The sequence below is a fragment of the Typopeltis vanoorti genome, chromosome 10 (genome assembly GCF_054136105.1).
Source record: "Typopeltis vanoorti isolate ZY-2024b chromosome 10, IOZ_Tvanoo_1.0, whole genome shotgun sequence".
Taxonomy (NCBI): domain Eukaryota; kingdom Metazoa; phylum Arthropoda; class Arachnida; order Uropygi; family Thelyphonidae; genus Typopeltis; species Typopeltis vanoorti.
This window is the reverse complement of record NC_143558.1, coordinates 3,113,450-3,125,683: the sequence shown is the minus strand read 5'-3', so window position 1 is coordinate 3,125,683 and position 12,234 is coordinate 3,113,450. Positions and strand designations below refer to the sequence as shown.

Below are 12,234 nucleotides of genomic sequence, written 5' to 3'. Positions count from 1 at the left end.
TTTTGAGGTCTCATCAGTGAGTAGGTAGACCTGGAATGTCAAGGTTTGAAGTGGAACAGAACCTACATATACCTCTACTAACGAATTTCTAAATTCATTAGCAATTTGTTACTAGAGGTATGTGTATTGACAGTGACGGAGCTTGTGCCACCTTTGCTGCGAGTTGCCGCGGTGTTGTACTTCCCAAGTGATAACTTACACTTGTGCTTGCCGATTGTTTTTTCGGCATGAAACGCTACGATTTGATGAATTTCGATCCGAGTTTCGTACCCGGCTGTGCAGTAATATGGGATTTACCATCTCCCTTAAACTTAAGTCAGCTTGTGTTCTTAGAGGATACAAACACAAATGCAAGAAAGCTAAACACTGTGTAAAACTAGCTAAACAAAAGTCATGGGAAGACTTTGGTAAGAACATAGGAAATAAATATCAAGAAGGTGGAAAGATATTCTTCAGTTTGGTGAAGAAGTTCAGAAATGGAGGAAGAGTGCTGTAAAGGGAATTAGAGATGATAAAGGTGACATAAAAATTGAAGAAAAAAATATCTTTGAAGTATGGAGTAATTACTCCAAAAAGTTGCTAAATGAAACAAGCAGTGATAGCAGAGTGGTAAAAAACACTCAAAAGACATGCCGCCTGGAATACATATCCATACTTGAAGTAGAAAAAGCCATCAAAACCTGAAATGTGGAAAGGCAGCAGGTGTAGATGATATTAGATCAGAAATGCTCATGTATGGAAGTATAAAAGTCTTAGAGCGGCTGCACTGCATAGTTCAGAAGGCCTAGACAGAGGAACGAATTCGAGATGATTGGAGTATAACTCACATAGTATCCATATATAAAAAGGGAAATAAAACCGAATATGAGAATTACAGAGGTATTTCCCTACTGAGTGTTCCTTGTAAGATTTATGCAAATATACTTGAGAAACAGTTGAGAAGAATTCTGGAAATAAAACTTGGTGAGGAACAAGCTGGATTCAGGCCAAATAGAGGATGTCAGGATCAGATTTTCACTTTATGACAAATAGTTGAGAAACCATGGGAATATAACAAAGATCTGTATTTAAATTTTGTAGATCTGAAAAAGGTATATGACAAGGTGCCAAGAGAGAAGCTATTGAAATAAGTTGTATGGTGTCAATGGGGCATTATATCAAGCAATACTTAGTCTTTATTTGAGTTGTAAGTCAAGCAATTAGAACTGAAAGGAATACAAGAAGATGGTTTAATGTTAAATCTGGTGTCAGACAAGGATGTGCATTATCCCCTCTATTATTCAATATCTATATGGATCATATTATGAAGGAAAGTGGTGTTAAACCTGATATCAAAATTGGAGATGTTAATCTTCTAAATAAATCTGCTACAAGTCTGCAAGACTTCCTGACTAAATCGAATAACTGGTGTAATAGATATGGTATGGAGGTCAGCAATAACAAATAAGCAGAAACATTGAAAATATCAACTGCGTTGTGAACGGAGAACCTGTGGAACAAGTAAAACATTTCAGCTCCTTAGGCAAGAATTTTAGTGAAGATGATGAATTAAATATAGAAATAGAGAACAGAATCAGCAAACCTTGTATGGTGGGAAGTCAATTGAATAAATTCATATGGAATAAGAGAGAAATTAGTCAGAAAACACTAAATTAGCTGTATACAAGACAGTGTTCAAACCAGTTTTAACTTATGGATCTGAGAGCTGGGTCAGAAGTAAAATACTTGACCAAAGACTGGAGACCGCAGATATGAGAGTCCTGAGAAAGATTATAAGCATGAACAGATGGCATCAATGGCAATATCATATTAAAAACGAGGATATTAGGAAACAACTTGACATTGTCAGCATCCAGGAATGCGTTAGCAGAGCTAATCTCAGGTGGTATGGTCACTTAAATAGAATGGGAGAGGAAAGATTGGCAAAACAAGCATTCTCTGTGAGGTTGGTAGGAAAAAGATCCATGGTAAGACCAAGATATAGGTTGATTGATATGATAAAAAGTGCCTTAGAACAGCGTTTCCCAAACTGGGGGCCGTGGGTTTTGTTGGGGGGGGGGGGGGGGGGGGGTGAAATAATGAAAACAAATTTGAAATGTTTTAAGACTAAGTAGATTTTTTTATTTTAAAAGAAACGTATTTAACTTATTATTTATTATTTCTTTTTTGTTATTTTTTATATTTAATATGGAAAAATTCACACATTGGTTTACAAACTTTGATTCCTGCATATTTCGCCGCTTAATGAATATTAGTAATTATTGCTTATTCATGTTTCATTTCACAGCAGTGGTTAATTGTATTTACTTCGAATGCTCTCCAGAGAAGCTCCAAATCTTCCTGTCCCTTTCATCACGTGTTCGTAATCAGGGACTGTTGATATTGACTTTATATACATATCAAAACTCGTTTTATATTATCAGTGTTATCCGAGCTAGTTTTCTGTAAAATTTACCAATAAAAGTTTCGCATATACTTCACACATGAAAAAAAGCTTAAACAATTTCATGTGGGGAGATAATAACTTACTTGCAGTGGTAAACAACATGCCCACCTTAACAGCCACTATACTGCAGAGGCAATAAAAACAAGTACTTTTATTATGCCAGTGAATAAGGTATGAGGAGTTTGTGTAATATATTTCTCAACAAATAGTGCAATTAGAATTACAGACAACTGGGATAAAAACACACTTATTAATGAATCACATGTCCCCTCATACAGAAACTATGCTGTATAGACTGAAACAAAACCATATGTTGCATGGACAAACACAGTATCTAACTAAAAACTATTCTTATTAATTAGATGTGTGCGAATTCAATTTCCCAAGGCAGCAATAAAATTCAACCGAATGTGTTAAAATTCGTAAAAGTGTTAAAACTAAGTAATATATATATATATATATATATATATTATGAATGGTATGGCAGTTTCACATATGGAATTCGGTTGAAGAGAGTTAGCATTTCAACTCAATTGTCAGCTATGCTTTTATCTTTCGGTTGCACGATATTTTGTTAATACCACACCAATCATATGTACGTTTTAATAACCTGCCTTTGCTGTCTGTTTCGCGTTAGGCTTAATTACCTTAAAGGGAGAAAAGTCACAAAAGAGAAAAATGTTCCCAGTCCGGGGATTACCTTATTCAGGTAATATTCACTAATTTCATGTTATCAGTCTGTGGTGTGCCAGTATCGGTAAGTGGTGATATTATTTGATCTATTCTATGTTAAAAAATTTAACCCTGAGATGGATAAGTGGCTGATAAAAAAAAAAAAAAATCAGAAAAGACTAAAAAAAAAAGAATAGTATTTCATATTTTACCAGAACAGCCCGCATCATCTTCAGAACCAAATGGTAAGAGGCAAAAAATGTAATATATGCATTTGATTTTTGCAATATTCGCTCTGTATGTTTTGTATTGAATATAAATACAATAAATATTATAATAATATATCTCTCTATTACGATTTTTTTTCGAAGGGGGGCCATGAAATATTAATTTTTTGCAAAGGGGGCCCTGACATCCAGAAGTTTGGGAAGCACTGCCTTAGGAGACAGAAATGTAAGATCTGAAAATGTTATAGTCTTGATAGGTAACAGACTGATTTGGAGGAAACTTGTAGATAGGAAGTTAGTAATGATGTAAATTTTATCATATTCTGGATACACCCCTTGAGGGCACATTGCAGGAATTTGATTCCTGCAGAAATGAAGAAAAAAAAAACTTGTAGAAATAAAGAGGTTCTGATTTCTCTGTATAAGGCCTTGATCAGAGCTTGTATGGATTATTGTGCAGAGATTTGGTCATCTATTTTTTATGATGAGGATATGTTGGAAAGGGTCCAGAGAAGACTGACTAAGGGAATGCAGTTTGGAAAGTCTTGTGAATAGGAGGAAGAGAGGGGATATGACTGAGACATTAGGTTGGTAAAGGGCTGTTACCGAGTTAATGTGGAAGAAATTTTTTGAAGAATGGGGAAAAGGGTTGAACAAGAAGCATGCCTGAAAATTATATAAGGAGCATGTGAGCAGGGGCATAAGGATTAGGTTCCTTGTTGGTACGTGGAATGAGTTGCCTGACATTTTGGTGAATGCAGATATATAATGAATGAGTTTAAAGCATGGTTTGATGGGCTGCATGTGTAACAGTGTTTGATTCCATGGAGGTCTGGTGAAAATAATAATAATAAAATTATCTGATTGACTGTTGTTCCAATTTTCTGGAAGATATCAAAGAGTTCATTATGTGGTGTCCAATTAGTTATTCTTGGACACAGTAATGATTATTGTGTCAGGAATATTCAAGCTTTTTGCCTATTCATTAGTACAATGAGCGAGCTAATGGTAAAATAATTGGCATCTGGAGAAACCAAACTTGAAACTTACTTTTTTTTATGCTGTGTCAGGAGGTTTCTGATATATAAGAAACTAGTCTAACAGCAGGTAAAGATCAACAGCAATTACAAGCATAAAAATACAAATTAAATTTTAGTACTAGAAATGCTGTTTACAAAAATTTGCATATTTTAACAGAATTGCTTGATTGGATTGTTTAGAAGCACTGCTGAAACAATTAAGATAATGGAACAATACATTGTCTTGTCATCTTCAGGCTTTCAAACCAAAAGAATAACATAAATCTTGACACTTATTGACAATAAATATTTAGCAACCCAAAATTTGTTATTATCATTATTGTTATATCAGAGAAAACAATCTGACCTGTGCTCTTTCTTCTGACACTTCAACATCCATAGGTTCTTCTTTTCTCTTTTCAGATTTTGATGATGATGATTCAGATGAATTTGGTTTTTCATCCATTGTCTCATCATCATCTTCGCCATCAGTTGCCTTTTCAAGATCAAGACCAAGCAGGACACTCAGTGTTGTGAGCATTCGTGGATCCTTTAAGTATTGCCTATAAGAGATATTTTGAAAAACAGTGATATACTTGGGAAGTATAAATTTGTTTTTGATTTTCTGGAAGTAATTTGGGAAAACAATGAATATCGCAGTTTATTGAAAAAGTGGCAGAATACTTTTTTACAGTTACAGAAACCTGTTTATCTTTGATATACAGGTTTCTTCAAGAGAGAAGGATCTATACACTGATTTTTGAAATTATGGATTCTACAACCGTGTTAAAATAACTCTTTTTATTAACCCGATGTTTCGATCTTCATATCAAGATCATCATCTGGAGCATATACAAGACAAGCTGCTTTACATTTCAAACTGAAAGCTAGAGAAACAATGATTTGATCACATGCTACTCACTGGCATGACCTCTAGTAAAAAAAATTACCTCAAGCTAGATTTAATCTATGATTACATGAATAAACATTCTTGCTTACAGATAGTTTTCCTTCCAGTAACAGTGATTTCCTATTTCTATTATTACAATTGTTATTTTTGATTTAAAAAATTATTTATAAATTACAACATGAGATAAACATTCTTTCTTACAGATTTTTTTCTTAAACAGTGATGTCCTATTTTTTTTTTTTTTTCTAGTATTAAAGTTGTTATTTTAGATTTAGGATCCTGGATTTTCTACAGTCCTATTTATAGTTGTTCTTAGAGAGGAAGGATTTGTGGGACGATTAAATGCCTTCCATATGTATGGGATTTTTAGACCATCATTATTGTTTAGATTGGGGTGGTTGATAATGATCTCATAGGCTTCTTTAAATTTGCGTTCATATGTTTTGGTGTGATGTAGACTAGTGCTTTCTCAGTCAATTCTATGTAAGGTGTTCAGGCATGATCAGAAAGGCCAGCTTCACCATAATTATTATATTTAATGTGTCGTTTATGTTCTTTTTGTCTGATCGGAATTGTGGGTCCTGTTTCTCCTATGTATGGTATGTTACAGGTGCAGTCAATATGGTATACTCCAGGGTGGACCAGCGGATGGAGTGGGTCTTTGGATGAGTTGAGTAAGCTTTTTAATTTTGGAGGAGGTTTAAAGGTGGCTTTGAGGTAGTATTTTTGTAGTACTCTGTTTATTTCATCTGATGTCCCTTTAATGTAGGGAATGGTTACAGTTTTATTGTAGTCTGGTTTGTCTTTGTTTTTTTATTGAGGTCTTGTGGAGAATTTTGTTCATAGTGTTTTGGCTGTATCCATATTTTTTTTTTTGAAAAGTATTGCTGATCACTTTAAATTTGTTTATCACTGAAGCAGATCTTCAGAGCCCTGTTTTTTAGATTACACACACACATAAGTTTATGTGTGTGTGTGTGTGTGTGTATACACACACACACACACACACAAACTGGCCAATATATATACATAAACTCCTACCACCATCGAACACAAAAACTAGGTGTAATCATTACCCTAAAAAACAGGGCTCTGAAGATCTGCTTCAGTGATAAACAAATTTAAAGTGATCAGCAATACTTTTCAAAAAAATGGATACAGCCAAAACACTATTAACAAAATTCTCCACAAGACCTCAATAAAAAACAAAGACAAACCAGACTACAATAAAACTATAACCATTCCCTACATTAAAGGGACATCAGGCAAAATAAACAGAGTACTACAAAAATACAACCTCAAAGCCACCTTTAAACCTCCTGCAAAATTAAAATGCTTACACAACTCATCCAAAAACCCACTCCCTCTGCTGGCCCACCCTGGAGTATACTGTATTTACTGCACCTGCAACATACCATACATAGGAGAAACAGGAGGCACAATTCTGATCAGACAAAAAGAACATAAATGACACATAAAATATAATAATTATGGTGAAGTTGGCCTTTCTGATCATGCCCTGAACACCTTACATAGAATTGACTGGAAAAGCACTAGTTGTCTACATCACACCAAAACATGGTATGAAAGCAAATTTAAGGAAGCCTGTGAGATCACTATCAACCAACCCAATCTAAACAATAATGATGGTCTAAAAATCCCATACATATGGAAGGCATATATTCATCCTACGAATCCTTCTTCTCTAAGAACTATAAATAGGACTGTAGAAAATCCAGGATCCTAAATCTTAAAAAAAAAGTTTTTTTTTTTACTAGAGGTCATGCCAGTGAGTAGCATGTGATCAAATCATTGTTTCTCTAGCTTTCAGTTTGAAATGTAACACAGCTTGTCTTGTATATTTATGTATGCGCCAGATGATGATCTTGATATGAAGATCGAAATGTCGGGATAATAAAAAGTTATTTTAACACAGTTGTAGAATCCATAATTGCAAAAATGAATGCTGATCACCGTGTAACACTAAAAGAAAGGATCTATGCACTGAAATACAAATTATTTTATTAGCAATCCTCATCATGAAATAGTTACGGATTATTCTGACTCTTATCAAAAAATAGAAACTGTTCATAAAATAAAAATTGGGCACTTTACAACTACTATAATAACTGCTTTTCAGAGTCTTCATCCAGAAATCCAAAAAAATATTAATTTTCTTAAAACATGATTTTATTTGTCAATATAAAAATTTACTTTTGCATTCAGAATATAAAGAAAAAAAAAATTTTTTTTATGATAACTTACGTCATCCCTGTTGGATTTTGCTGTAGATCACATATAAGTTTCATATATTCTGGATCTTTAAGGAAATCCCTTGTTTTTGGATTATTATGAAGCTTCATAAGAAGTCCAGGATCAGCAAATGGATTAGGGAAATTTTTATTTCCTAAACAAAATATTGCAGGATATTTAATTACAATTAAATGATAAATAAAACCAGTGAATACATTTGCATATAATCATTTATATATATTTAGTGATATTTGTAGTTTTATATATATATATATCTCACAATTATCCATTTCATAGGAAAATCAATATGCTAGCCAATTACTTAAGGTTATATAAGGAAGTGAATACAGTTAAAATTAAAAATGTCAGTTGACAAGCTGGCTTATTAACGATTGGTTAACTGAACGTATGGCTATCTGAGGGTTGGAAAACAGTTGGAAGATTGGAAAACTTACTGTGTAAAGTAAGGTCCCTGCCTTATAGTGCGTTCACTTAATGACTATCTGCTCATATGAAAATTTTCAATTATTACCTATTTCCATTTTACAACCACCTTGCATCCACTCACAGCAGTTTTACTGACATTCAAACTACTGTTAATCAACCAATGTACAGGTTTTGTGGATTCAATTATAAACTGTTTATAATTTTATTATGTCATTTTATTGTTGATAATGCAGAGAAAATCAAAAGAAGGATACTGTTGCTTCCAGTGAAAAGAAGGAAGACTCGTGAACCTATTACATTAAATACTAAGATTAAAATTATTAAATTTAGCGATCAGGCAAATTTTAGAACTGGCATGCCTCACATAGAGAAATATGCAGAGAAAAAAAAAACATTCAAATGTTACTCAATTTTCATTTGTATAACTAATGTAATAAATGCTTTCTTTAAGTCAGTTATGCCTGTTTAAAAATGTTATTAAACCATTAGATCAAGCATGTCAAACTCAAAGGCTAACACGGGCCAAATAAACGAGGTTTAAGTTTATGTGGGCTGCAAAAAACAAAAACTTCAATTTTCATAAAAATGCAGGTTTATTTTGAAAAGTACAGTATAAAAAAAGAACAAGAACAATGATAAAATTAATGTTTTCTCCCTGACACTTGGCATCTCTTCTCTCCTACTACCTTTCCTACTTCGGGGGAAATCTTGTTGCAGTGATTACTTTCAAAACTAATCCAACGTGAATGTCGGTAATTCTGGATCTGACAGAAGACTTATTTCCCTTCATAATTGTAAATAACTGCTCACACCGATAAGTACTTCCAAACATGGATATAATTTCATATGCGAATTTGAATATTTTTAAACCTGGCAGGTAAATATTTGTAAAATCCAGGCATGCCAACTTCACTGAATTTTGCCTTCAAATCTGAGTTGCACTGGATCTCAATTACCTCTATTTGCATTTGATTAGAGGGGTGTTTAAGGGTCAAAGCTGTATAAATGAGGAGACCTCCATATAGCCTTTAAAGGAATGCGGAGAAATGTCCAATCCTCACCTTCTCGTAGTGCTCCATGTTGGGTATCTACCTGGATACTGAACGAACGAGGATGGGCTGGAATTTTGGGATTTATACACCCCTCTAATCAAATGCAAATAGAGGTAATTGAGATCCAGTGCAACTCAGATTTGAAGGCAAAATTCAGTGAAGTTGGCATGCCTGGATTTTACAAATATTTACCTGCCAGGTTTAAAAATATTCAAATTCGCATATGAAATTATATCCATGTTTGGAAGTACTTATCGGTGTGAGCAGTTATTTACAATTATGAAGGGAAATAAGTCTCCAAATTGTATTCTTATTGGTTAAACCAAAATAAAAAATGATGGTACAACATGATGAAATTTCATGCCGGCAGCGGCGTCACACAGTTAAACAAGGCCCCCGTTGTTTTCGCCAGGGAACCAGGGCGAACAGTGAAAAGTCAGCTACTGGAACAAATCTGAAAACACACCACAACTCAACATCCAGAGATAAACATCAGTACTATCAACATAAGAAGGCAAAGAACGGCAAAGAAATGGAGCTAGCTGAGGAATTAAATAAGTACCATAATAGGGGTGACTGAAACAAAAAAGACAAAAACTGGCGAGACCTTTCTGAACAATAAATACAAAATGTTATATTCAGGCAATGACAATCAAGGAAAAGAAGGAATAGCCATAGTATTCAAAACAAAATACGAGGCTAATCTTCTTAAATGGCAGGCAGTCTCGAGTAGAGTAATGTTGGCTAATATCAGAATGGGGAATTGGACAATGAGACTTATTTCTGCCTATGGTCCCACAGAAGGTTCTACTAAGGTATAATGGAGGAATTTTTTGATGCTTTAGAAAAAGCAACTGACAATGAAAAAGGAAAAGTTGGTCCTTGTTGGGGATCTAAATAGCAGAGTAGGAAATGATTGTGAGACATACAAAAATATTTTGGGAAAATTTGGAGAAAACAGCAAAGCTAATAATAATGGGAAATACCTGTTGGATTTCTGCTCAGGACATGGTTATTACTAACACCATGTTCCAACATAAAAATGTGCACAAATTCACATGGAGAGAAGAAGCAAGGAATAAGAAAAGTCTCATTGACTATGTTATTGTTGATAGTGATGTTTTCTCCCTGGTGCAGGACACCAGAGCGTACAGAGCATTTGAAATTGGAAGTGATCACTAGTTAGTCTTGAGCAGGATAAAATTGAATTTCATATTGAAAAGAATAACATGTAAGAAAGTTTTAAAGCGAATAAAAGTTGAGCAGCTCTCAGATGTGAACTGTAGACTAAAATACACAAAGATTATTGAAAAAAACTGGCAGAGTTTGAGAACAGGAATCAAACCTTGGAGATTCAGTGGCAAGCCTTGAAGAAAGCACCGATTGATTCAGATAGAGAGGCACATGGTGAAATTGTCTGCAAGGATAGAAAAATTAGAACTCCATGTGGACACAGGAAGTTAGAGAGGCAGTGAAGGAAAAGAAGAAAGCATATCAAAAGTTCCTGGCAAATAAATCAGCTTGTGCTCTTAGAAAATACAGAGACAAATGTAAGAAAGCTAAATAGTGTGTAAAACTAGCTAAACAAAAGTAATGGGAGGACTTTGGCAAGAACACAGAAAATGAAATATCAAGAAGGCGGCAAAATATTCTGGAGGTTGTTGAAGAAACTTAGGAATGGAGGAAAGAGTGCTGTAAAAGGAGTTAGAGATGATAAAGGTGACATGAAAACAGGAGAAAAAGATATTCTTGAAGTATGGAGTAATTACTTTGAAAAACTGATAAATGAAACAAGCAGTGGTGACAACACAGTGATAAAAAACACTGACCAGGCATGCAGTAAGGAATATATATCCATACTTGAAGTAGAAAAAGCCATCAAAGGTTTGAAATGTGGAAAGGCAGCAGGAGTAGATGATATTCGACCAGAAATGCTAAAGTATGGTGTAAAAGAATTGTCCTGAAAAATCCATGTCCTGAGAAATGGCTGCACTGCATAGGTCAGAATGCCTGGACAGAGAGATGAATTACTGATTATTGGAGTAGAGCTCTCATAGTACCCATATATAAAAAGGGAAATAAAACTGAATGTGAGAATTACAGAGGTATATCCCTACTGAGTATTCCTGGTAAGATATATGCTAGTATACTTTAGAAACGGTTGAGAAGCATTGTGGAAGTACAAGCTGGATACAGGTCAAATAGAGGCTGTCAGGATCAGATCTTCGCTTTATGACAAATAGTGGAGAAATCATGGGAATATAACAAAGATCTGTATTTAAATTTTGTCGATTTGGAAAAGGCATATGACAAGATGCCAAGAGAGAAGCTATTCAACTAATTTAGAGTTATATGGTGTCAATGGGGCATTATATCAAGCAATTCTTAGTCTTTATTTGAGTTGTAAGTCAGTAGTTAGAATTGAAGGAAGTACAGGAAGTTGGTTTAATATTAAATCTGGCTTGAGACAAGGATGTACATTATCCCCTCTGTTATTCAAACATGTTCATGAGCAATTTTTCGTTTATTACTATCACTTGGTTTCGATAGAGACATGCTGAATACAAAGGACTGATAAAAATTAATAATTGTTAACATAAAATAACAGAATATTTTAATAAAAACTGATATTTTTTCTTGAACATCAACTTACCAGACACTAAATAACTGCACAAATTAATAAGCGTAATGTAAATAAACTTATTTTTCTTGTTCACCGAAAGCGAAATATTTCCTGTTATGCACATTAAACAAGACTGATGACTAGACGTGGCACTGGCATGTGATAGTATATAATCGGCTGGTAGAAATAGTCGGGGAAATGGTTAGCCTGCGTGTAAAGGAAATGCATGCAACACGTCTATATGTAGTAATCACTTTCATTGGCAAACGTTTGTCTGGGCTGCAAATATGTTTGACACCCATGCATTAGATGAATCCACACACACACACAAATTTTATCAAAAATAATTTGCTTTACGACAAAAATCTGCTATACAATGGTGGTCTAGAACCTAATGTTGTACGATGAGGGTATCCTATACATATAACCACTTTAAAATATTTAAGGATATTATAAAACTGAGAAAAGCAGAAAACAATATAATGCCTAATCTTTTAACTATTTAATATTTTGACTTATAAAGCCTCAATTAAAACAATGAAGTATAGAATGATAAATGTTTGAAGCAAGATTACTTGCATATAT

At 34.0% G+C, this 12,234-nt stretch overlaps 1 protein-coding gene across 2 annotated transcripts in view; it reads right to left on the bottom strand.

The window, feature by feature from the left end:
• Stip1 (Stress-induced phosphoprotein 1) overlaps positions 1–12,234 on the bottom strand; it is a 205,291-nt gene that overhangs the window by 106,271 nt on the left and 86,786 nt on the right. For both annotated transcript variants that reach the window (XM_090398793.1, XM_090398792.1), the window contains exons 4-5: positions 7,540–7,681; positions 4,732–4,927 (exon numbers count right to left, since the gene is read on the bottom strand). In XM_090398793.1, coding sequence (XP_090254919.1) covers positions 4,732–4,927; positions 7,540–7,681 — 338 coding nt within the window. The remainder of the gene's footprint in view (positions 1–4,731; positions 4,928–7,539; positions 7,682–12,234) is intronic.